The sequence below is a fragment of the Chelonia mydas genome, chromosome 1, assembly GCF_015237465.2.
Source record: "Chelonia mydas isolate rCheMyd1 chromosome 1, rCheMyd1.pri.v2, whole genome shotgun sequence".
Taxonomy (NCBI): Eukaryota; Metazoa; Chordata; order Testudines; family Cheloniidae; genus Chelonia; species Chelonia mydas.
The window spans coordinates 156,827,058-156,854,940 of NC_057849.1; the positions used below are offsets into that span (position 1 = coordinate 156,827,058).

Genomic DNA, 27,883 nt, shown 5'->3' on the forward strand with positions numbered 1-27,883 from the left:
GCTGGCAGGTTGAAGATAGTTTTCTTTTCAACAATTATCAGTATTTTCCATAATTATACTATACTTGCAACAACTCTTTTCTTTTAATTTTTCATTTCAGTTCCACCTTTCATCCAGCCTTTTGAGTTTCCAAGGTTCTCCATTGGACAGCGAGTCTTCGTTCCATGTGTTGTGGTCTCAGGGGATTTGCCAATCACAATCACCTGGCAGAAGGATGGCAGGCCAATCCCAGCCAGTCTTGGAGTAACCATTGACAACATTGACTTCACCAGCTCCTTAAGGATTTTTAATCTTTCACTGATGCACAATGGGAATTATACCTGTATAGCTAGAAATGACGCTGCAGCTGTGGAGCGCCAAAGCCAATTAATTGTGAGAGGTAAGATATGTAATTAGTCTGAAGGGTACCAATTAAACAGAAGTCAACAATATTTCCAAATGATCACTGTTTAATGGAGGTAGAAAATCGTGGAATATATGGGAATCCCTTCTCTCATCTTAAAGAACACAGAACAATAAAGCAGAAAAACAAACATAACTTTTTCTTTCTGAAAGTAGTGAGCCTTGAGCCTAATCGGCAACGAAGGAATGCATTAGGGCACAGATGGGTGCCACAGGATTTAATTTATGGAAAATATTTTGAAGCACCAACCCACTCATCCTTTGGGAACAAAGCATTTAAACTGCTATTAGATTAGTTTCACTTTATTGGTGTTCTCGTCTGATTCTCCGTATTTTTAATTTAGAAGAACAGTATCTCCTACAAATCATGCTAATAAACTGGAGAACATGAAAATTTCTAGGAACTGCCTTTATCAGGAGAATGATTTTTTCCTCCTGCTTATCAGTTTTTAAAATATTATTGTAATTAGCTAGATATTGTCCTTCTGTGTCTTTGCACCTGCTCTAAATGCATAATCTCTGGAATGTGAATATAGGATCCCAAAAGTTAGAGATGGAAAAAACCTGTTAGAAGAGATACTCTGGAATTCCTTTTTCCTGTGAAAAAATTCAGGAAAACAAACAATTTTGTTTTTGTAAAAGATTTTCTGCAACATTTTTTGGGTTTCCATTTCAAGGAGAGAGAGGGTGAGAGAGAGAGAGAGAGAGATGTGTTTTCAGTTTCAGCACCAAATTGCCCCCCCCCCCCCAATAATTTTTTTTTTTATTGTAAGGCAAAATGTTTAGTTTCGTTGACATTTTGTCTGATCAGACAAAATTTGTCAGGTTTTGATTTTTTTAATTATAAGTGTGAAAAATATAGTTAAAAGTAGATATTTCCAACTGAAATTTCTCCTTTTGATGAAAAAGCCATTTCATAAAAAAACCTATTGATGAAAAGTCATTGAAAAAAATTGAAACAAAAAATTTCAACCAGCTTTACATATTATATTTAACCCATTTCCTTTGTTATATTCTCAAGTTTATTATCCTATTATAGTATTATTACAACTATTTTTGTTATTGTGTTATAGTAGTACCCAAAGACCTCAGTCAGAACTGGGGCCACATTGTGTGAGGTGCTGTACAAAGACATAGTACCTACCCTGAAGAGTTTACTGTCCATGAAGACAAAAACAGACAAAGACTGGGGGAACAGGGATACAACTTACAAGCAGGGGCCCCATTTCAAGAAAGCCCTTAAGAAGGTGCTTAAGTTCCTCCTTATTCAAGACAGCCCTTAAGTGCTTAACTGTTTAACTTGAAGGCATGTTTCTATTTCATTTGGGGTTTAAGTATGTGCATAATGTGAAGCATGTGCTAAAGTATTAACCTGAACAAGGCTGCCTTCCTGAATCAAGACCAGAACGGAGTGTGTGTGTGTGTTAGTTTTCATCCCAGCCATCATTTGTAATTGTGAAAGTAGAATGTCCCCACCCCCTTCTTTCCTTTCCCAAGCAATGGAACCTCAACACCCTCTTCTTTTTTCCCCTCACAATCTCCGGATGGGCATCACCTCTATGCAAGAAATCATAATGGATTCTAATAATCTCACCAAGCCACTGGGCCTCTGAAAGTTGTTCTGTTCTACCTGTCCCCTGCTTGTGTTACTACCTCTGCTGCTGTCCTTCTATTGCCCATACTTGTCTCCTGTCCAGGTGGGTCCCCACTGGCCTGCTCTCTCTCCCCTCCCCATGCCAGTACTGCTATTGACTCTCTCTCGTTTCCCCTTGTCACCTATTCCTAAGGAGGAGGGTTTGGCTGGCTTTCTCTCGCTTCCTGTGTTTATGTTACCTCTGTTGGGTGCACTTCTACCCTCCCCTGGGTCATCTTGCCCTCCTAGGGAGAGGTTCGAGCTAACTTACTCCCTGCCACTGCTATGTCGCTACTACTACTACCCATCATCGGCTCGTCTTCATGAGGGGCTTGGCTGGCCTCATTGGTCCTCTCTGCTGAAGATGCTACCTGTTGCTGTGCCTGGGTCCTTGATTTTCCTTTTCCTAGAGGAAGTCCTTACAGACCAACCTCTGGAGATGACTGGGGGTAGCTGCTGTCCTACATATCCCTGGGGGCTGAGGAAAGCCTCCTGGTGTCCTGATGCTTCAAAGTTCTGGGGGGCAGTAGGGAGGTGGAGTGGCTTGTATGTCTTCCCCCCTTTACCCATGCTGCTACAACCACTGACACTCTGCTGGGGTCTCCTTTAGTCTCCTCTCATTTATCCTCTCCTCCTATCAACTTAAATGATAATGACTCAATCAGTTTCCCTTGGGACACTATTCCATATCTAGGGTGATATATTTCTGTTGGGAAAAGTTTTCTAATACTGATCCTAAATTTTCCACTAGGTGCTGGACTGACCCCCTCCTCCTCATTGTGCCACCTCCAACACCCCATTTAAATTCACATAAGTCAGTAGACAGCTAGTATCAGAGGGTCACTGTTGGTCACTACTAATTTGGACTTAACCTGACCTAGACACCCTGAGGTAAAAGACTAGCTATCCCACTATCTGTTCTCTGAGACTATCAATCTTTCATCATTTCTCTTCCTATTATGAGTGTCATATTACAAAAGTGTTATATTTTTCTAAATAAGCAAAGCAGTTTTCCCCTATATGGGGAATAAATGGTACTTAGGCTGTTCCCGTTTCTAATCCATATTGTGCAACAGCTTCTGAACAATATGCTCTGGACTTAAACACTGGTCTTACCAACTGGCAGGGGATGGGTTCTTGGAAAAGTCTCATTTATGTGAAGTATGTGTTTCTTTTATACAAGAGTAGAGCGAAATCATGTGTGCTGGTGTGGAAAAGTCAAGAGAAATATGACTGTTCATCATAAATATTTATTCTCCCTTATTGCTCTATACACTGATGTTATTTATTTTAAAAGTTGAATTTAAATGTTTTTTATAAAAAAGATAATTACATTTAAAAATATCCGGGAGTCTAGATAATTTAACAGCACATGGGTAGACTTAAAATAGCATCTAAATACACTGCAATCCAAAATTGAATTGAAGAGCATTTTATCTGCCAACAGTTGATTTCAGGAGTCTGTATTTCTCCTGCAGTGGCTGTTGGCAACATCATTAATACCTACAGTACTGTAAAGCAGAATAGGAAACTGTTTATTACCAGTGAGGTTATGAACTTTTGAAGGGTCCATACGGTGACTCATAAATTGGGGAGAAAATAATCTTTATTCTGTCAAACCATATTTATCTGTAATTTTTAAACATGCATATCTTTGTTAATTTTGGGGGGCTGTCAAATAAGTCTTGTGTGTTTTAAGTGTTTTAATTTGCCTTTAGACTCTGCCATTTTGCAGGCAATAAAAATGGTGGAAAACATTATTTTCTTTGAATTGCTTGCACCTTAGGTGAGATCCTTTGCCATGCTCCAGCCCTGTTGTGCTACATGAAAGTGCCAGAGTGATCCCAGTGCTGTCTGAGTTATACTGGAGGCCTCTCCTATAGACCTTTGTTTTAAAAATAAACTCACCTACTTGAAGGGAAATCCATCCACCCTCTTCTTTCAAAGATGGCTGGTAATCAAGCCAAATGAATGAAAATGTGGCTCACTTTTATAAACTCATGCTATGCTGGCTCCTGTGAGTTTTTACAGAAAAGTTCTATAGAATGTACTAGGGATTAAATGAATAGGGCTATGTAAAAATTACTCTAAAATCTATATTAATCATTATTATTATTATTTTGATTATTTTATTTCCTGGTAGCACCCTCAATGTGCTACACACTATACAAACACAGAAGAAAGAAAATGACTCCTGCTGAGAAAAGCTTTCACAGAATTTCAGAGAACTATGTCCTTCCTATAGAATTTTTAAACCATCTTACAGAACTAAATTCAGCATTTTCTCTCTTCAATAGGCTGGTTAAAAATTCTACAGAAATGTTTTGATTAATAATTCCTCTGGGGCTTTTCTAATACAGGAGTAAAGTAACTGTGAAATAAAAAGGGTAGTCAAAAGTGTTTTAATTGGTGAGAAAAATCCTCATAAATATATTATGAATTCACAAATTCTAAAATACTACTAGAACAGAGATTTCAAAGAAAGCAATGTGTGCATAAATCATGATTTTAACATCCTTTTGTGTGAACACATCATGAGTTTAAATTGAGATAAGGTCTTTAAATACCTAATATCCCCCCATAATGCATTTAGTGGAAATATGCTTTCATTTTGTCCTTGCTTGATCTATCTTATATTGACAGATAGTTAAGCAGCCAATGAGCAGTTCCAGAGCCTTGAATGTTCCATAAAGGAAGAAAAGAAAAGGAGGACTTGTGGCACCTTAGAGACTAACAACTTTATTTGAGCATAAGCTTTCGTGAGCTACAGCTCACTTCATCTGATGCATCCGATGAAGTGAGCTGTAGCTCATGAAAGCTTATGCTCAAATAAATTTGTTAGTCTCTAAGGTGCCACAAGTCCTCCTTTTCTTTTTGCGAATACAAGCTAACATGGCTGCTACTCTGAAACCTGCCATAAAGGAAGAGAGTCTGTGTCTGCTCACTGACGTTTTGAAAACATTTTGTAGCAAATATAGACTGTGATTGAAAAGTAAGGAAAGGAAGACAAACAGTCATTGTCATTATTGAACACTCCATTTATTTTCCTTGTTGGTATTTACACTGAAGTTGAAGGCTATTCTTGAAAGGTTCACGTCATATTTAGTGTTCTCATTTGACGTACCTGATCAACATGAACTGCTATGCATTGTCTCACTTGGCCAAAGAACATCTCTTTTCTAGAACTGCAGAGCAAATGGTTTCACTAAACCCACTAACTTGACCCCATAGGTCCAATTACCAAATTTAATAACTGTTCATCTCTGCTAAAAAACAGTGTGTAATGATCTTATTCATTAATACATCAGTGGCTGCTTTGGTGTTTAAATTTCTTCCATCATTTTGGCCCATTTTTGTCACGTTTTGAGATTCATGGATAACAAATATATCTGTAAATCTCAAAACACTTCGCAAAAATGGGTCAGTATTGTAACATTGTAGCCTCCACTGTTTTGAAGGACAAAATAAGTCCGGTATTTATCTAGTTACATATTATCTTAGAGCAGGGGTGGCCAACCTGTGGCTCCAGAGCCGCATGTGGCTCTTCAGAGGTTAATATGCAGCTCCTGGTATAGGCACCGACTCCGGGGCTGGAGCTACAGGCACCAACTTTCCCGGGGGGGGGGGGGGGGGGGAAGGAGGGAGAGAGAGTGCTCACTGCTCAACCCCTGGCTCTGCCAGAGGCCCTGACCCCACTTCACCCCTTCCCCCAAAGCCCTGTCCCTTCCCGCCCCCTCCCCCGAGCCTGCCATGCCCTTGCTCCTCCCACTTCCCCTCAGAGCCTCCTGCACACTGTGGGTGTCACGGGGAGGGAGGAGGAGGTGCTGATCAGTGGGGCTGCTAAACTACTATGTTCATTTATTATTCTAGTAACAATGTTTAGGTGATATAGTATCTTGCCCCTTGGAAAACCAAGGGTAAAGATACTGATTCTGTATTGGACACACCTTTATTCTCAACCTTTGACAATGTTACTAGGATTTTAATCCCTGAATACCTATGCTCTTCAATTGACCCGTTATCCACTAACTCAGATCCCATCTCTATCAAGCCCGGTCAAGCTGAGTGCAACACATTTCCATTCAATTCTGGAGGAAATTCAAGTGTCTCATTAGTTTTAAAATGATGTCTCCTTTATTATAAATATGTCCATTCTCCAACATATCCTTGTATGAGGCAGGTGCTACTCTAATCAGAACTGTAGCCTTTTGTCTCCAGGTCTAAGGCAGTCACCTTTGTATGCACCATATCTTTCTACCAAAAATGTGTTCCAGGATGTTTCCTGAATCAGGCAAAGTATTTGTTTTACAGAATGTTAGCAGTTTATTTCCATGCAGGAATTTACGGATGGTCACCTCTTTATTGATTTTGGGAAATCTTGAAGATAATTTGCTTCCCTTTAACAGTTCTCCAGGTGAAACATGCTGATGTCACTAGACTGTGAGCAATATAAACCCAAGTATGTTTGTGTTACTGCCTAATAGTGGGGGGGTTTAGAAGGCCTTGGAGAATCAGTACCCCAGATCCCCTTTTCTGCTTTCCTATTTGCTTGGTGATGAAATGGATTTATAACAATTTGGTTTCATATGCTGATGTAAATATTTTATGTTAATAAATGGAATAATGTGGACTATTGTCTTAGATTATGATTGCTAGGGTTGCAGTTTTGGTGAATAGCTTTCATGTGAATTAATGCAATACTTGATTTGTGCTTGACAGCATGGCAATCCTCTGGAAAACTGGAATAATTATGAACAATAAATACAGTAGCCCTTTCCATTGCAAAGTAATAAATGAGAACCTGCCTTTTTCAGCCCGCAAAGGTGGATATTGTTTCTGTCACAATTAGCTCCTGTGGTTTATTGCAGTAATACTTAAGACATACTGACATTTCTTGTCATCTGCTCATTGTCTTTATTCATATTTGGTTAATAAACAGCTTCATACTGTATTAGATTTTTCAGTGTCCTTGACAAAACTTTAGGATTTAATTTAGAAAAGGAACTTGTAAAATGATTGTCTGCCCTCAATAACATTGCTCCAACAAGTGCTAACTCATCCTGCAATGGATGGTACTACTTACATAAGCCACTAAGCCACCTGTACTGGAAATGTTAGGTCATTGGTATAGCACTGGTCATTCTGCTGTTTCTGCTTTGCTTCCATTGCACTGTTTTTCTGAGGCATGCCATATACCAAATTAAATAAAAACACCTTTTACAGGCTCAGTCACCTAACATAATTTTCTGTCTGGCACTAAAACAAGAAGAAGATTTTTACATATTGAGGATACAAATAGTTTATACACTTCCGTTTTCCAAGTGTGTGGTCATTAGTTAAGCACTGGAACAAATTACCTAGGGGGGCTGTGGAATCTCTGTCACTGGAGGTTTTTAAGAACAGCTTAGACAAAAATCTGTCAGGGATGATCTAGATAATACTTAGTCCTGCCATGAGTGCAGGGGATTGGCTAGATGACCTCTTGAGGTCCCTTCCAGACTTACATTTCTATGATTCTATGATTATGGGCCTGATTCAAAGCCCATTGAAGTCAATGGAAAGACTCCCATTGACTTTAATGCACTTTTAGATTAGACCCTATATGCCTGAGGCCTTCTTTTTTTTAGAACCTTTGGCTCAGAGTACTACAAACTCTGAAAGCCATAAATCATGGTTGTCACCTTTGGAAGTCTATGTCTATGCAAGTCTATGACATTCTGGTCAGTTCCTCAAAACCAACAGATCTAGTGACCTCTGCAACACATACCTATCAGGTAACGCAGATAATTTCTCTCTCATTTGAGCATGACCTCAGAGAAGTAGAGATCAGCCAGAAATTTCCACATTTGTTTATAGAATGATGGGCACTGGTTTGAACGGCATCATTTTAAAGTAAAATGATCTTTCTAAGAGGTAGGTGGTATTAATATTCTTGTTATCATATTACTTTGTTCAATGATATTTAGATCTATTTTTCTGCTTCATTTTCTTTGATTTCCTCTTTTTCTAAAACCTGTCAGTATATATAATTATTTTGATACAAAAATGAAGCAGTTTTTAAAAAAAAAATATTGCTTGTTCCTAGACACCCGTTCTACCTCTGTCTTCCACAGCTAGCACTCCTGTGCTGCATGTGAGGATATGTCATCATAGGAGCCTGATTCTAAGGCTGATCACATGAGACACCAAGTGGAATTTACCATTCAACCTTTTTTTCCCCCTGTAATCTCTCACGCAGTGGTGCACTATATATATATATATATATATATATATATATATATATTTCATTTTCAGTGGAAAAAACTGCTTTAAATTAGTGCAAATTAAAATGAAGAAAAATCAAAAGTAAAAAGTTTAGCGATTAGATTTGAATTCTGAAAAGTTATCTTTTTTTTATTTTGCTTTGTGTGAAATTTTGTGCCCATTTCTAATTTTTATTTCCATTAAAATTCCTAGAGTTGGCCAGTAATTTTCTGAATTATCTTCTCAGCTGCACAATTTCTCAATGATTCCTTGTTTATCTCTCAGTTCCCCCTAGATTTGTGGTTCAACCAAGTGATCAAGATGGGATTTATGGTAAAGCTGTAATCCTCAATTGTTCTGCAGAGGGTTATCCTGTACCCACCATTGTCTGGAAGTACTCAAAAGGTATGACTTCTTTCATAATCATTTGGGTCCATATTCTGGTACTCATACTTCAGTTTAGTAGCACCTTACTCAGTGTAATTCAATAGCACTAGTCATGGAGTAATAGTGAATTTAAGTTAAGAGTATCACAATTTAGTCCCCCAATATTTAAAGTAGTACTATTAAAATTCATGTGTTGCATCTGCATGTATGGGTATACACTCTTCTGTTGGCATTTGACTGTCTACAGTGATTTTAGGTTCTGAATAAAGTCTCAAGAAGAAGGGTGCAGAAGGTAAATGTTGCTTTGATTGCTGTGACCTTCAGAACAAGGTTCATTGGTACTACTTGGTTTGGGTTTTGTTCTTTTAAAATCCATGATAACACAGCCAATCATACCTTTTCTGCAAAGAAGAAAGGTCAGATAGTATTAGCATAACCCAGTAATTCAGTATGCGCTTTACATAATGCTTTAACATTTTATTCTTATGTAACAGAGCATTAAAACTGGCCCCACTTGACCCCAGCTAACCACATGAAATTGACAGCTTTTTAATTAAAATGTGCTGCCTGCTAGATTGTGTCTTTTAGCCAATTATCTGTTAATGCTTACCTTGTGTCAAAGCGGGTGTTATTTCAGAAAGCAACTGTACTGTATACATTAGTTAGATGTTCACACTTTACCACAGTATAAAAGAGAATACCTTATCACACCAAGTTGTATGTAGACCAAAAAAAAACCCCACAAAAAAACAATTGACTTCTGGCTAAAGTTTGGTGCCGGCTGGGGCAAAAGCTGAGGCAACACTACATGTCCTTTTCAGTTTAATAGCACTGTTTCGCTTTACCAGTGCATGGAAGAAAATTTGGAATTAATATAAACACTTCACGATGTGCTTTTATTTTCACTTTCCATGTGGTGGTAATAAGGAAAAAACAATTATTCTGTGTTCCATTTGTATTCTGAAGAGGGAGACCAAGTCAGGCTAGCTAGATTCCAGCTAACAGCATGTAAGCACCACTAGGGGTTTTTTTTAGTAGCAGAAAAGAGAAGTATAATTGTAATGATGTTCTACATATCTAAGTGAAAATCCTGTAATGATTTCCATTCACAGCTCTTCCTGAATCTTGGATAAAGTAGGTTTCTCATGCAGAACGAAGTTTTAGATGACATTAGAAGTAGTCAAAAATGTTTGAATTTTTGAAGTTCCAATTTTTTTTCTCCAGAATAGCTCTAGCTGACATGGACAACATTTTTATGCTGACACTGTATTTTGTTACTACATCATGATTTCATCAGAAGATTTAATTAAAATGTTGTACAGATCTCTAGGCTATACAGTCCATCTTGTCTTAAAATGGCACGCTGTATACTGTGATAGGTTTGTACTATGATCCAAAATAAGTACTGTAGTGGAGGTCTTTAGCAACAAAGTGCACAGGTACCATCAAGTGTGTAGATGCCATGTAGAGTTTACAGATTATCAACAAATCCGAAAACCAGTTAGCATCATGACCAATATAAGGTTTCTAAAGTTAGTGCAAAAGGAAGGGCAGAATGGTGTTTGTGCACAATGGATTAATGTTTGACAACCTTATCACTGCTGTAGACTAATGACCTAAATCAATGTATAAACCCAAGTAATAATGAGCAAGGTGGTATTATCCTAGTCTCTAAAGAACATTCAGTCACGTCACAAAACTCAGTACACAGTAATGTATGATTGACCGTCATTGCTCAAGATGGACTTTGGCCTGGAATAGCTGGTGTTTTGCAAGCCCGGAGTGAGATGCCTTTGCATAGCTACATGTAGACACTTTCCCAGATTGTGCCTGTCTCTCACCAGTGCTATTAGCCCTTCACTCACTTTCTATGAGCACCAAAATTACCCACAGAATTTTGAATACAACAACAAGAGAGCATCTGTGCACAGACACCTGGGCTTTGCACTGCCAAGACACACACAAATTCATGAAGTGTAGCTATTTCCCATGCACTAACCACAAGCAAGTCGGTTCATTCAAGAACAAGAAGTAGGAAAAGAGAAGCATCATTAATGTGACTAATACAGTTGAAGATCTGTGCAGACATTATCCTATAATGTTACCAAGTTCAGTGCATCTGCCTAGGTAATCTTCCATGTAACTGCCAGTCCCAAAAGTAAGCTCTTTTAGGATTAGAGAAGCTTAAATTTGCACATATGTTAAATTTTAATATTCCAAATGTTGTATTCATGCGTTGTTATAGCTTTCTCTTTCCCCATAGTATTTTCTCATTCCATTTTCTTTTAGGCTTACTCAGCCCAATGCTTATAGTAATTAATGTTGATGGATATCAAATTCATGTACAGAAAGTTATATAAGAGAACCCCATTGAAAAATATATCCGTGTGATTTCTCTGATAATGCCCCCTGCTGCCTCCCAAATTAGACTGTCAGACCTTTGGAACAGGGCCCTTGTCCTTGTCTGTGTTTGCAGAACACCTAACACTGTGAGACCTGATCCTGATTTGGGCTTCTAGGCACTATGATCATATAAAGATTATATTGTAATCAACTATCTAAATGGAAGCTAAATTGATAGCAATGGAAATTCACATCCTCTATCAACAATACAAATACTATCTATGTAATCTCTCTAAGGTGTTCCAAGGAATCTATCAACACAATATCAAAGGGTATGTCTATCTGTGGTCAGGTGTGTCGTTGCTGCACATGTAGAGTTACCCTAGCTAACTTAAATCTAGCTAGCTCAGGTACTGGAGTAGTGAAGCTGTGGCAGCACAGGCTTCAGTGTGGACTGCACAAGTCCACATGGGACCCTGGGTGCTTACTCATGTGGCTAGCCTGCACTGAAGCCCATGCTGCCATGGCCACACTATTATTGGTAGCCATGCTAGCTAGACTAAAGCCAGCTCAGGTACATCTACACTAAAGCGAAGTGAAATTTTTTGGATGAATAGTTTATTTGCAAAAAAAAAAAAAAGAACAGTTTTTGGTGAACCGAAACTATTCATGAATTCAGGCTGAATTTATCAAATAATTTTAGATGGAAAAAAAAATTGGACAAAGATGAAAATTTTTTTTTCAGTTCAGCCACCAAAATGAAAATTAATTATTCCCTGAGCTACAGATGCTGCAATCACACCTCCAGTTGCCATGTAGACATACCATATGTGCCAAAGCATAGACAATGGTAGTGCAAGATTCCCTTTAAACGCACTTCAGTTCTGTTCTGTTCCAGAAGGGGTACCTATAAAAACAAAAGGGTTGTTTAGTTGCTATACCCAATTCTTGGTGAATTTTGTGAGGAGAGCATTTGTAGCATTAGAATGGGACTGAAACCACCAATGTTGAAGTGGGAATAGGGAAGCAACGATATTCAGTACAGACTTGGGCCAAATTCAAGCAACTGCTCTTGAGGTACTGCATCTTATCAGTTGTCCCCTGAATCATTCAGTCTCTCCATACCCATGCAAAAACGACTTCAGCTCAATCATTTGGGATTGGAAATGGGACCTTTATTCTCTTGCATGAGCAAGACCCTTGATGTTTAATGATGATTCAAGAATCAGTGGATTCCAGATCAGAAACACGCACAATAACTTTGCTACTGAAGGGTATTATGCTTCACTTGGCTATGTGGTGGAAGGGAGTCAAAGTGTTCAGCTAAGGGGTGGAAGGGAAAAGTGGCCACATGAGAGGTTAACCAACTCTGTCTATTTGCTCTTTTCTCCTTGACAGTTGTTATATATAAGCCCTACTCCACAGAGCTGGGTAGGGTATGGCCATAGGGATGTGGGGAGGAGTTGAGGGAACAACTACTGTGTCGCTTAGTCCCCTATCAAATTAACATGAAAGCACCAAAATTTAGTGGTGCCATGAGCAAGAGTGAATCCCTCTTTGCAGTTTTTCCCACTGGGGACTATGACATTGGGGCTCAGCCAATGTCAACGCAGCAAAGACAAATGTCATGCTGCCATTGTTGTGTGGGAAGCCTGGGAGAAGAGCAGACAGGCTGAGATCTAAGGGGCATGACTCTGTTATTCCAGCAAATATTTGTCTGTCAGAAGAAGTAGCAGAGTACACACTGCTTGTGGACCCATATCCAGGAAGTCTAATGGCCCATGCCCTTCTAGATCTGTCCTCCTTTTTAACATGCAAAATGAAGCATATGGGCCTAACCAAGTAGATTTTTCATTTCTATTCAACCAGCCTCCATGTCTGCCAAGTCCTAAGATGGATCTGAATTCTGTATTTTCAACTAGTTATTAAATTGAGCCTGTGACGGGTTGTGCCCCTTCGGGATGCCACCTGATGTGCTGGGATACCACTGAGCCCACTTGTTCTGCCAGCCAGGGCACCCTTTTTACCTGTCTTGCTGAGCCAGGCTATTAAGCCTCCTCTAGCACACACACAGGCAGGGCCACACCCAACTGCACAATGACACAGACACTGAGATCAGCTCTAGAAAGCCTCAGCTTAAGGGACTTGCCCCAACACTCAGGAATCCACCTCCCTTGGAGTGCAGATCCAAAGGTATATTGTCTTGCGCTATAGAGAAATGTATGCATAAATTCGCCCCCTCCCTCAATGTGGAGGAAGATATGCACAACTTCTCCCCCCCCCCCCCCACCTCAGTTAGAAATTACAGAAACTGGGTTTAATAATAAACAAAACAAATTTTATTAACTATAAAAGGTAGATTTTAAGTGGTTAAAGGGGTAGAAAACAGAACAAAGTAGATTACTAAGCAAATAAAACAAAACATGCAAACTAAGTTTGATTCACTAAAGAAACAGGTTACAAAATATAATTTCTCACCCTAAATCTTGTCACAGGTAGATTATAGAAAGTCTTGAAAGGCAGCTACACTGGCCTGCAGCTTGAGACTTCAGGTATTTCCACTCACAGACTGGAAGCCCTCCTAGCCTGGGTTTATCCCTTATCCCCTCAGTTCAGTACTTGCTTCCGGGTATTTTTCAGTCTCTCTTTGGGTGAGGAGGCAAAGGAGAACCACAGTGATGTCACTCCCCTGCCTTATATAGCTCTTGTGTATGGCAGGAACCCTTTGTCTCCCAATGGAAGAACACTGGCATTCCGAGGGGTGGTCTAGTACCAGATGACTCAGACCCATGTCTCTGCAGGGCTGTGGCAGCCATTACTCGTAGGCTGTCTGGAGCATCCACAGGAAGACTAAGCTCTTTCACAGTCCATTGTCTTTGTTAATGGGCCATCAGCCGTGTCTGGCTTTTCCACTGTTGTACCTGAAGGGATAGTTGGGGGTGACACCCAAAGTAACACATTTGAAATGCTGATACATAGTCAATATTCCTAACTTCAGATACAGAAATAATACAGGCATACAAATTGGATAATCACATTAAGTAAATCGTAACCTTTCCAATGATATCTCACATGAGCCATCTTGCATAAAGTATATTTCAGTTATGTCATATCCATATCATAAGCATATTTTCATAAAGAATATAGAGTGAAACATCACAGAGCTATTTATGCAGCTTACAGCAGTTTCCATATCTGCTCACGGGGGGTTGTGCACACTTTGGGTTTTGTTTTTGTTTTTAAAAGTTTAACAGCTTTGTTCACACCTTATTAAATTCTTTGCAGCTCTGACTGAGAAAATTAACAGATTGAAATCCTTTAAATTGTACATTGCATTTTAATTTGGTTTCATTGCTCCTACTCATGCCAAAGAGTGTCTACATATTTGCAGGTATCATAGATTTATCTTTAGATGGTTGTTTCAGTCCAAAAATTATTATTAAGCTGGCTTCTGTTTGCATAACGGATTCTGGTAGTAGAATGTTTGGTGTCAGTTATTAGATATCCCAGTATATTACAGTACTCAGTCTAATCTAATCTAATGCATATAAAATTCACCCATCACTGTGGTAGCTAGGAGCCATAAAAACAATTTAAAAAGTAACAATTATCTAAGAGCATCATACTCCCTATTTTGCCTGATGTCCAGCTCAGGAATGCTCTGCGCAAGTCAGTGTGGGGCTGCAAAGCTGTCCTCCACTTACATGCACACCTCAATACTGGGCCACCCCAGATGCCACAATTCGGGGAATAACACTACAATACTGGTGAATGGAATCAAAATAGCCCAAAAGAGTGGGATTTAAGTGCAGCGTAGGCCTCAAGCTGGCCCTATGAGAATATGTACTACAGTATTAGAAAGGGATACCCATTAGCAAATAATAAATATATCTGAAATGAACTGAATTTGATCGTCACATACAGGAGGGTATTATACAATACTGTAAATCTAACCTTGAGAAGTGAGGATTTTCTTAAGGAGATGAATATCAACAACTCCATCTCAGCATTCCCTCCTAAAAGAGATCAATGAGATAAATTCGTCCCTGCTGAGCTCCCTTGACTGCAGTGCAGTTACACCAGAGTTGTATTTGGTTCAATGCCTCATTTCACTGTTGATAGAAAAGTGACCAGTGCATGTTTTGAGTGAGTTGTGTACCAACTATAGTTCTTTTATGGCAAACTGCACCTGCAGTTAGATGTGTTCTTGCATCAATCTGAATGCTGTCCCAGAACACAGTGAGTCAGAGATTATGTGTGATCAAACTGTCAGTTGTAGCAGGAAATATTCACTGATGTGCTTCTCCACATGCTACCATGAGTTTAGTGAACAAGGTCCTTAAAGTCCCTTGAGCATTCCATGTTTACTACAATAGACATCCCTCATGATCATAAGGAATTCATTTGGTATATGCATAAGGAATGTAGACTTTGTGGCTGTTCAGCTGTAATTTTGAATAATTTATCAGCCACTAAATGTACAACAAATGTGGCTTTTTACCCAGGAGCTCTCTGCAAAGCTTTCTCTCCCTCTTACTCCTTTTTCCCTCTGCCTCCACCCCCTACCTTGTAGTAAATTGTAACTACAGTTATAATTGGTAAGATAAGACTTTTTTTTCTTTCCATTGAATGACTTTAGTTTTGGCAACAGGCATTCAGCTTGTTCTGTAGATGGTTATAATGCCAGAAAGCAACATTTCATTTTAATTGACTTTAGCCTGTAATAATAGGCAGCTGTGGTTGCTGCCTTTTAAACAAATTCTTCTTTCCCCACCTCTTCCTTTCTGATTAATCTTTTGGGTTCTGCTGTAGGTGCTGGGGTCCCCCAGTTCCAGCCCATTGCCTTGAATGGCCGTATCCAGCTTCTCACAAATGGCTCCTTGTTGATTAAGCATGTACTGGAGGAAGACAGTGGATACTACCTCTGCAAGGTCAGCAATGATGTGGGAGCGGACGTCAGCAAGTCCATGTACCTCACTGTTAAAAGTAAGAACTAAAAGCAATTCTTTTTGATCCAAAGCAGAGTTACAAAGGTTGGTTTGTTACCTCCCTGTTCCTGATAAAATAGTTTTTTTTATTGGATATTGAAATTCAATTGCATATTCTTGTAACTGGAATGTCAGTATAGATGGGTAAGGTTTATTTAGGAGAGTTAAAAAACAGATGAAAAGGCAGAACCTTGACACTACTTATAGTTCAACAGTGAAGAATGTGGTGAGAACATTCTTTGGGTAAGGACAAGGAATGAATAACGAAGGAGAAATGCTGTGAGTATCTGCTAGCAAACCCCAAGATTGGCCGAGAAGAAGGATGAAGAATCCCTGGACTAATTCTCAAGGTACCGTATGCTGCAGTTATTGTATTTATTTTAAATTGGTCAATGGTTGAATGTTTTAAGGAAATACATACATATTTACTTCTGCAAAAGATTTGGTCAAAGCCTTTTCTATCTGATCTGAGATCTTTACGGGGCTTAAACATATCTTCTTTACTGTGCGAGCAGTAGGGACAATTTTTAACATCTGTGTGTGTTCTATGTTTGTAAAGGTCTAGCACAATGGGGCCTGGGACCATGACTGGGGCTCGCAGGTGCTACAATAATACAAACAATACATTTTAATAATAATATCTACACAACTTCTTTTAACATAAACACAGATGAGAATATAGAGATGATGATATTGTCATGCTGTCTGGAGTGGCTCACAACCGAGAGTGCCAATCTCAGGTCAAACTCTCAGAAAACAGGGCAGACACCTGAAACTGATGGTATGTTCTATAATTAGATTTCACCAAGCCAGGAACAAATGTGTATTCCTGGATCTCTAGAACAGTCTTACCATGGAGTCATGGACAGCCCCTTTAGGCTCTCCAGCCTATCTTATCATCCAGACAGGTGGATTTTGTGATACTGGTCGCTTTACCAAACATCTCATTAGGTTACTCCCAACCCCAAAGGGTCAGTCACTTACCCCAGGTCAATGGATACTCTCAATCTCACACCAAAGACAACACTGACAGCCAATTTCTCTAGTAAAATAACTAAAGGTTTATTAGCTAAGAAAAAGAAATGAGAGTTATTGAGAGGTTAAAATAGGTAAAATACACTAACAGGTGAGTCTACATTTGTAAATCCAAAATGATAGCAGAGATGTGGTAATCTGCTAGTCTCCAAAAGTCTTTCAGGGTTACGCAATATAACTCTGGGGATCTCTGTCCACTCGCTCAGTATTTCCACTCCGCTGGAATCCAAAACAGTCCAGAGTTGAAGGATCTTTTCTAGAATCCATCTTTTATATCTTCTTCACACAGAATGCTAGCTGACAGCTTTTGTACCCACATGGGCCTTCCTTTGAATAGATAATGAGAACAATACACCTAGCATTCCATAAGTTTTCATGAAGTTCTAACACCTGAATACACTCTTCATTAACACACCTTTGATCTAGGGTTATTTAATTACAGGATATACATAATGTAGAAGTAATGTAATAGCAAATTACAGGATATAGACAGATGAAAACAATACAAATCAGCATCCCCCCTTTGATCTCTATTAGCATACGAGTGAATTAGTTTGAACACATACTAACACTCAACGCTTCTTTGATATTCACATACAAGTGAATTTGCCTATGGTTTGGGCTAGAGCTGGTTTATCAGTGTGTCAGCTATATTCCAGAGGAAGTCAGAATGTTGATACGTTTCCTCACCATAAAGAGGTCCAGGAAATAGTGACACACCAGCACACACCATCCTTCAAACATTCCTTGTTGACTTATTAGAACAGCATTGATGGAGATCACCAGGGACAGCATGCACTTTCATGCCTGTAGTATTTCACAGATTGATTGAATGCTTTGGAAGTTCTGGATGTCAATTGTCTTGGCAAAGGGCTATCTTTGAAAGTGAAAAGGTATTTTTCCCTGAAAGGGAGGGAAAATCCAGATTATTAATTCTTCATTGGATCTGTAGTCTAGGAGATACAGTTTTTGAATACCAAGAATTGCAGATTGTTGTAAATGGGTTGCAAAGACTAGTTTGAATCTTATTACACCTGCTAGTATTATAGTCTCAAACATCTTCCACGGTCCAGTTTATTTTTTGCCGAAAGTGACACACTGATCGGTACGAAGGAGAGGACTAGTTTTCCTGATCACTGCAGAAATTACCAGAGTAATGTGATATCCCAAATGTCCAAAACCAAAAATATGAAACGCAATTACTAAAGGTTTTCATAAATCAGGTTTTAACACCAGTTTCCCATGCTTCTGTAATTGACCATTTTTGGGACCAGTTTTGAACTACAGTATCAGTACATTCCGTAATACGCTATAGAAAAGCAGCTTCTCTCTTGTTGGCAGCTATGCACAGTGCCTGTCTGATCACTGCATGCAGTTTCATGTGTGATAAAAGAGCATCCCTTATCAAATAAGAGCAGGAGCCTCCCTGGAGAGTTAGTTACTGTTTGAATCTAATGAAAACCCCTCTGGCTCTAAGATAGCAAACACAAACATGCATGCACCCTCACACATACACACTCACACACATACTGTTCCCAGCATGGGATTTGTAAAGCAGCTATAGCATACACTGTTTGTATGTGGGTGTATGCTTAAAGGAGATTCAGACTTAGCTTTAATCAAACATACATTAAGCGCAATCTGGTTTCTGGAGTGACATCAGTAGAATAGTGCAGTTGTGTGCCTATGGTATGGCTGAATCCCCAGTTATAGTTGGGATTGTTATGGTTGAAATGTAATAAACTGCTGTCACTCCAAAGGAGACCCTATACCTATGTGGTGTTTTCCAGATGTATTCTATTGTTTGTTTGTTTTATTTTCCCCTGTGATTATTCTTACTCCTTTTCCCACTCTGTCTGTCACACACTGGCTTCTATGCTGTAGTCCTCGGCGATATCCCTGCTACTAGATGAAAGCCTCAGATTTCCTCAGTGAAATTCACTATGTTAGTCATTAATTGATCCTGCATAACGTGTTGGCTCAGCTCCATGTGTTCACCCTAACTGCCTCCTTTTACTGAAAGGCAGAAGGGGATAAAATATGCTACAGGCAGTGATTTCTGGGTGACAGGGTTAGAAAGGAATATCCTTTCAAAAATTCAAAAAGATTAACACAAATATTTTGCTACTTATTTTCTTTGAAGATTCCTTGTGACAAATCAGCTTCCTTTCCCCCTCCTCGTATTCCTTGGCACTCTATATAGATTTTCAATCTGTATACCATACAGTAGCATCTCAAATCACTTGAGAAAGAAATAAGTGGCTTAATACAGCCATTTAATGTAGCCCACAAAAGCTTATGCTCTAATAAATTTGTTAGTCTCTAAGGTGCCACAAGTACTCCTGTTCGTTTTGCAGATACAGACTAACACGGCTGCTACTCTGAAACCTCTTAATACAGACTTAAACTCATTCAGCTCTTGAAACCAGATTACCACTCTGAAAAAGAGACATTTTAGCCTATTGCTTGAACAACTAGCAACGTATAAAGAAAAGGAGTACTTGTGGCACCTTAGAAACTAACCAATTTATTTGAGCATGAGCTTTCGTGAGCTACAGCTCACTTCATCGGATGCAACGTATGTACACATATGCCAACCACTGAAAGTATAACCATGAATTAAAAATAATAATCTTACATGCAGGTTATTTTTTCCATTTTTAATTAGTGTTCCTGTCTACTCCATTTTCTCCTTTGCCTGCCTTAACACTTTCAGAGAAGTCTTCTATATTAACTGAGATAAATCTCATCTGTCTGAAAGACTGGATTCTTTCCTCTTCCAACTTTTCTAGTATCAAGTATGCAAAGTTATCCCCTATTTACAGAAGGTGTTAACATAAGATAAGTGTCTTGACTGGTAGTTTATAACTGGCTAGAATGAATATTTGAACTGATATACTTTCCTGGCTTATTGCTTCTTCCTCATTTTTTCTCAAATAAACAGACTTACTATGCAGTTCATATAGGCTAAAAAACAACCTCTCGAGCACCTGGTGGTGCTTGTTGCAAGATGAGTCACCTCAGACAATGTAGCTAAAGCTGCATGACTGATGGAGATTGCGTAAGGAATGAGCATACGGGGAAGAGAGAAGGTACCAAAGGACAGAGCCCCAAGGAAAATCAACCAAGGGTGAAGAGGAGAAAGAGCCTCCAAAGTGGATATTGAGCAGCAGCCAAAGGGCTAGACTGAGAACCGTAAAAACATAGTCTACACCTAACAATTATTGTCCATCTCTTTGCCATTTGATAAGTCCATCTGAAGATTACCATCAGGTATGTTTGTCTTTCTGCTGGGCTCAACATATGCAATTTTCAAACTTCACATGCGCCAGGATACATAAAATGTGAAAAAACCCAAGGAGAGAGCCCTGAAATAAGGCATCCAGAAATGGACTTTTTCCAGTGGTGGTTGGAATTAGGGGATTCTAAGGAAATTCTACAGAGCATAAGAAGCCTTTCAAGGTAAGGGAAGAACTAAAGTTAATTGAAGGTTGTCCAGGAGTCATAAGAGAAGAGATATCTATTTAAAATGGGAGCCATTCAAAAACTAACTGCACAGATTGGTTCATCTGAATACTATCACACTTTAATTCCAAACTAGAGTATGTATAACATGTTAAAGCAGTTTTGTAAGAATTTCTAATGGGAGCCAAGCTTCAGTATAAAATATAGGAAGTAATCTGCAGTATGTTCCTATTCAAATCATCAACTGGATTCAGCCATGATTTCCCTGATCCTTCCTAAATCCATTACTCATTTGCGTGCCATCCGGGAGACTGGTGACATTTAATTTGAACACCAAAACACATCCAGCAAGTCCCGTCTACCAATAAAATCACTTCATTCACTTTCCTCTCAAATACACTTCTTGTCAATTTGCATTATACATGATTAATACATAAACCTAAAGCTGTACCCTACAGTCAGACTCATGCATCCTTCCAGCATGAATGTATTAATCGCAGATAATACTTATCATGCTAAGCTACCCCACTTTAAATATTTTAGCTAAAGCCTGCTAAAGATCTGTGGCAAGAGCTAAGAGCAGAGAAGAAAACAGCCTGGGATAGGCAGCAGTGTCCAGTGGCTAGGGCCCTGGGTTGGGAGCCTGGGGTTCTAGTCCCAACTCTACCTCTAACCTGCTGTGTGACCTTGGGTTCGTTACTTCACCTCTCTGTGTCTGTTTCCCCTCCCACCCTGTATCTGGTAAGTCTATTTAAATTGAAAGCTCATCACAGCAAGGGTTGTCTTTCGTTCTTTCACTCTGTTTGTACAGCACCTGGCACGGTGAAGTCCTGGTCTCAGTTGGGAGCTCTAGGTGCTACTGTAATACAAAGAAATGATACTAATAAAATACAAAAATACAAAGAAGAACAAATGGAGGCTTATATAAGGGAACTCTGAGTCCTGTGAAACTATATTTTCCACTGTTGAACGGAAACATGCTACCATATCACTGAGACATTGCAGTAGTCATAGGTGAAAAACAAATGTACATCTGTTCTCCTTTATGTACCTTTATCCTGGCAGGATAAAGACATACTTAAATAGTTTGTCTTGCCAAAATACCTACATAATAAGATAAGAACAGCCATACTGGGTCAGACCTAATGTCCATCTAGCCCAGTTTTCTGTTTTCCAGTAGTGGCTAATGCCAGGTGCTTCAGAAGGAATGAACAGAACAGGGCAGTTATCAAATGATATATCCCCTGTTGTCCAGTCCCAATTTCTGGCAGTCGGAGGTTAGAGACACCCAGAGCATGGGGCTGCATCCCTGACCATCTTGGCTAATACCCGTTGATGGACCTATCCTCCATGAACTTCTAGCTCTTTTTTGAACCCAGTTATAGTTTTGATCTTCACGAGTTCCACAGGTTGACTGTGTGTTGTGTAAAGAAGTACTTCCTTTTTTTTTTAACCTAATGCCTATTAATTTCATTCGGCGACCCCTTGTTCCTGCAGTAAAGCCAGTGTATGATAATGGAGCATTCAGTGTGCTTACCTCAGCAAAATAACTCCAACTAATCACCCATGGCGAGCTGTAAAGGCAGATAAAAATTGCCATCTGTAGCATGTTCAACAATACATTGTAGGAAAAACAATTATCTCACTGTGTCAAGTTCACTGTGAACAAGCCCAGCTATTCTGACTGATATTTCTTCATCTGGCCTTATTCCATATTTTGCAGTTCTGTGTTCCATAAATAGTGTTTTCCTTGACAAAAATGACACCCCAGTTGTACACTCTGTGTTTTATTATTTTCTCCTTCTGTGTTCTGCGATCTTGAGCCAAAGTTTAAAATTTCTTATCTATTGCAGCCACCTTAGGCAGAGAGGGCTGAGATTCTGGCCAATGGAAAAGGGAGACTCCATAGTTCAATGACTTAAACATCTCTTCAGAACAATGGAGTAAATAAAGGTGAAAAATAATAAAAAATTAATTCAGTTGAATTGAAAGCAGCATATACACCAAAAAGTGCCTTTTTCTTGCCATATCCAATTGCCTTGCCTTTTTCTACCCCACCCTCCTGGCCAAAGGATGGGTGTATCTTTGTTGAAATACAGTATGCAGGTATAAATGAACTATTGGGAGCCTCTGATATAATTTCAAGTAAACGTTGATGGATTGTAGTACTTTTATTTTTTAATGCAGTCTAGGAGAAGCTATAGAAAAGCTATGGTAAATCTTGAAAACATGAAAAGGTTCCCTAGACACAAGTACTCAGCCTTGTTAGTATAACAGGCCCCTGTTTTATTCTAATGAGGTCCTCCCACTATGAGAAATGAACAAGCTCTGAGTGCTGTTTGCTGCCTCTTCAGACCATCGGCACAGCTTTGATTTAAGGACTTGCGCTTTAATCACCCATCATGTGTCATTACCCCGACAGGCGGCAGCAGCCACAAGATACAAGCGCCAGTAAATTGCACTGAAAGTCGCTGAAGCGACCCTTTGTTGATTTTCTTTTACAGCTATTCCATGGCAGATCAGCCGTCATAACAACACAGTGCCTGTGGCAACATGGTGAAATTAAACGTGAAGTATGTTCAAGGTAGCTGGTAGAAAGCTGGAATATCCCTTTTTTTCTGTAGATTTGAATGCTTCTTACTCTTCTCATTAATGCCAAGCCTGTGGCAATTGGCTGAAACGACTGCTATATCTCGTCAGATAATTGCCAGATGCACTACAGTACAAATATTAAAGTGCTTTTGTATGCAAATCATTACATTACTATCAATTTTTAAAGAAGGGACTGGACATTTGTTCTCTTTTTTTAAAAAAAGAACCCTGTTGTAATTGGCTATGCGGGGGGGCGGGGGGGGGGGGGGGGGGGGGGAATAACATCGCCTTTTTCTTTCCCAGGAGACTAGCTGCCCCAGCAATGCTACTAGCAGGAAGATGAAATGTAGAGATTTTTCATCCTAAGGCATATATAGATAAGTATATATAGACCTACAATATCTTTTTATCCAGATAAACGACATCACGCTCATTATCTTTTCTTGTAGATAGTCATCTCTCCAAGCCCTGTGGTGGCATAACAAAATTAAACATGAAGTATATGTGGATTTTTTTTAATACTTACATAGAGAACATTCGGTTGGGACTGTAATTCTATTTTCAGAAGTGTTCTGCTGTCAGAGGTATCATAAGGGATGTAAAATATTAAGGCATCATTGCAGAGATGATCAACGTAGTAAAGTCATTATCGTTTCCTGCTTCAGAGCCTTCCTTCATACTGACTTTTGCTATGAGGCCTACCCAATTACTACTGGACAGTCTGAGGGAGATGGTGTAGTGTAGCCAATATTTTATTTCTTTATATTTAAAAATGTATAAATAAACACGATAGGAGAAATGTGTATAAAGCTACAGATATTTTCACTGTGTCTCTTCCCTGCCCTTAGTATGTTGCTTGTCCTATTAAACTGTAACTTTTTTTGGACACAGGACAGTGGCTCTGATCCTGCAATGAGCACTCAGAGCCCTACTGAAGGCAATGGAACTGTGTGCATGCAAGGGTCTGCCCAACAGAGCTCATCACAGGGTTGGGATCTGTGTCTCCTATGTATATGGACAGCACCTAGCACATTATGAGCGGACCAGAATAAATAATAGTAAAATATTTCCATTTTTGCCATTGATATTCTGGTACTTCCGTGATGGCTATTAGATAGAAGAATATCCAGTTCATATTTACCTTTATCAATCTTATAAACCTTTTGTGATGATGGGAGTGGAATTAAAAATGGACATTTAAAATGTAAGATACAGTAAAGCTAGCTAAAGGGGCAGCATGCCCAGCTCAGAGAATAGTTCACCTGTCACAGCAATGCAATTCCTGTGGCGAGAGGGAAATGAATCCAGTGTCTATTATAGGTGGCTGGTTGAAATGTAGAGCACCGCTCTTTCTTTTTCTCTCTTTCTTCTCCTGATATTCAAATCTAATTCATTTGTCATAAAAATGCAATGTCAGTGGCACTAGAATATAATGGAATATAAAGGAAGCTGGTTAAGAGGCGAACTTTAATCTTGGAAGGCTTCCATCTTACAGGAAGTGTATTGGAAAATGTCCTCACTTAGCATTTGGGTTTTCTTTTTCTTATTTGAAAGAGAGAATTTAAAACCAAATTATTCAGTTTAGATGTACCATCAGAGGAAGCCTGCATGTAGATTTCTGGAATAATATATGTTTTTCTAAATAGGCTTTTAAGCAAACATATGCCAACTAGCTTAACAGAGTTTCACTACTACTTGTACTTGCTTACTGCACTATTACAATATATTTAGAGAGAGCTCTGTATTTTTTCTATCCTGCCCCCTTAGTGACGCAGATCATATTTTGTTATTCCATTGTGACACTTTTCAGAGTTACCCAAGGTATCTGGTGTGGATCACTATCACCTGCTTACAGCACAAGAGAGCCTGGTCTTTGCCCACCAGGGGAGACCCTCCCCAATGGCAGTTGGCAACACAGGCACTCCTATCCAGCCTCCAGGAGCCCAGCTCTTTCCCAATTCAGGCTAGCAATTTACACGTCCCACTTTGTTACACTCGAGTGCCCTGTCCCTTCTCTTCTGGACACCCACAATGTACACCTGTCTGCTGCCTCCATGAAAGCAGTGAGTCCTAGTTCACCAGTCTCCTTAGCACAAGGCACTTAGGCAGAGGCGCCGACTTTCTGAGTTCCCAGGAGGGTGCTCAACCCCCGCTCCACCCCAGACCCTGGCCTCACTCCACCCTTTCCCCCTAGGCCGCACCCCTGCCTCGCCTCTTCCCACCCCTGTCCACCTCTTCCGCCTCCTTCCCCGAGCACGCCCCACCCTCACTCCTCCCCTCTTCCCTCCCCTTCCACTTCCCGCTGCCTGCCACTGAACAGCTGATCCTCCGCAGGCAGGAGGCATTGCGGGGGATGGGGAGGAACTGATCGGCAGGGCCCGTGGATGCTCCAACCCTGGAGCACCCACAGAGTCAGCACCTATACACTTAGGTTTATAGTAAAATCAAACTGAAGTTTATTTAATGGAGCTTGAGACAGAGATAGAAATAAAAGAAAGTATTAAGGGTTTGGAACGAAGGTTCCTGGTAAAAAAAAAACATAAAATGCAATCAATAGCCTACACTTATTAACAAGTTATTTCCTGTCTAATAAGGTTCTTCTTACCCAATAGTAAATCCTTACAGCTCTTGTCTAGTTCAGAAAGCTCAGATGTACCTTTCATGAGACACCCTTCCTGGCAGAGTCTCTCCTCTGCAAGGGATGACAACTTGTGCTCTCTCTTCATCACTTATATAGTTATAGACTATTGTCTCTTATTCCAGAGGGTCCCTTTTCTTGGCTTTTTTTTTTTTTTGGTCTTTGTAAATCCTCAAGCCCTACTTGAGACCGGTGTCAGGAGTCCAGTGTAGTGCACTAAATGTTTGAGTTCTTCCTGGAGGGATGCACCCAAAGAATAGTGATGGGAAACTGGACCTCCACCAATAAATCCCTCACTTGTGCAGTCCCACAAGGATCAATTTTCTCTCTGGTTCTTTTCAACATTTACATTCAGTCTCTAGGTGAACTTGTCAGATGCAAGGGCTAAAGTGCCAGCAATATGTAGATGACACACAGCTCTACCTATCCTTCATCACATATGACCATACCTCTACCCCCAAGATGTCCCAGTCCTTCCATTAGGTCAGCTCATGGATGAAGAACAGCTGGCTGAAGCTGAACCTGGGAGCTACAGAGAGGTTTTAAAGTCCTCTCAAAGTCAAAAGGTTAATGCTGCCTTAAATATGGAGTTGTTACAATGCCACCAAAATACTCTGTTAAAACAATTTTGTGGTAGTTTCATTTTTATTCAATATGTAATAGGTAGTATTGGCTAGTATATTGTACATATGCACACAGCTCATCTGTGATTCTGATTAGTTTACATGCAGGCAGATGAGTTTTTTTAATACTACCATATAGACACAGGTATACAACTCCACTTTTTCCCAATACATTCACCTTATTTGGTGACCAGTCTGTACAGTACATAACTCTCTGGGATTTTCATTTTTCTGTTTTATCATATCAACCCCATTTCTTGAATAATGTTTAAAAATATATGTGCAATTATGAATAGATTTTTTTTCATTGATGATGAAGCAGATTTAAATTACTTTTCTAATGTGGAAGGGGTGTGTGTGTGTGTTGGCACCCAGCAGAATATAAATTCCCATTATAGAAAATATGTGCATGATTCATCATCACTCACTTATTTTTGTATTTGCAGTTCATCAGGAGTTGGGGCTAAATTTGCTAACAGAAAATGAATATGCTTAAATCAATGATAAATGGCATACTTCTAAAGAAGATATGGTAAAACGGATAGTGAGATACCAATCAGTTTACCCGCCATATACAGTACATGTGACTATTCTCCTCCTCAGAAGTGTTGATTACTTCATCCCTATTTTTAAAAAATGAACATGTCTCCTTTTTAGTTTTTCTTTTCTCTACTTATTATAGTGCTAACTTGAGGGTGCTTCCTATTTATAAAGTTATAAATACACCAACTTAAATACACTCCAAGGCCAAGATGCACCAAGATATGGATGTTGCTCATAACTTCCGTCATTTTTCACCTGCCCTCCTTCTTTTCTTCTATCCATAGCCCGTCAAACCACTTTCTTCTGTACAGGTCATCAGGCCACTTCTCAGTATATTTTTATCACAGTATGTTTCAAAACTCAGCTACAAGGCAGAAGCTGATATTCTCAAATGATAAAGAGCAAAAGTGCAAGTTTTGTGACCCTAAGAGCACCAGAGTTTCAGCTGGCCTGACCAATTCAGTGTACCCCAACTCACTGTGATTATAATCTATATCTAAAATGTATCTGTAATGTGTCATTGGAAAATTAATAATTCATTGATCATTAATATTCTTGTGATATGTATGTACACAGTGTTTCCTGAGCGTTATGGAGATATGCTGGAATTATGACTAAAGTATGTCTAAACCAGGCATGTCAGGGGGAGTTGGCACACACATCTGCCATAGACAAAAGAATGTATATTTGCTTCTCTGGCTGGCCCAGTCATCAAGCAGAGACAACGAAGATCCATTTACATATTATATAAACAAAGCTATTAAGCTAACAAATGTGACAGAGACAGCTTCCAGCAGCCAAGAAAAACTTTATCTGAGCTATAAAGGCAGGGGGTTAGAACCTCAAGTAATAAGCAATTGAATCAACTGATTGTATACACAAAAAGAAAAGGAGTATTTGTGGCACCTTGGAGACTAACAAATTTATTTGAGCATAAGCTTTCGTGAGCTACAGCTCACGTCATGTATACGTGTGACATTACTGAGAGTAC

General features: G+C 39.4%; 1 protein-coding gene across 1 annotated transcript in view; it reads left to right on the plus strand.

The window, feature by feature from the left end:
• DSCAM (DS cell adhesion molecule) overlaps positions 1-27,883 on the plus strand; it is a 603,664-nt gene that overhangs the window by 389,403 nt on the left and 186,378 nt on the right. The window contains exons 9-11 of the mRNA XM_043538206.1: positions 101-379; positions 8,564-8,683; positions 15,821-15,994. Of these exons, the coding sequence (XP_043394141.1) occupies positions 101-379; positions 8,564-8,683; positions 15,821-15,994 (573 nt within the window). The remainder of the gene's footprint in view (positions 1-100; positions 380-8,563; positions 8,684-15,820; positions 15,995-27,883) is intronic.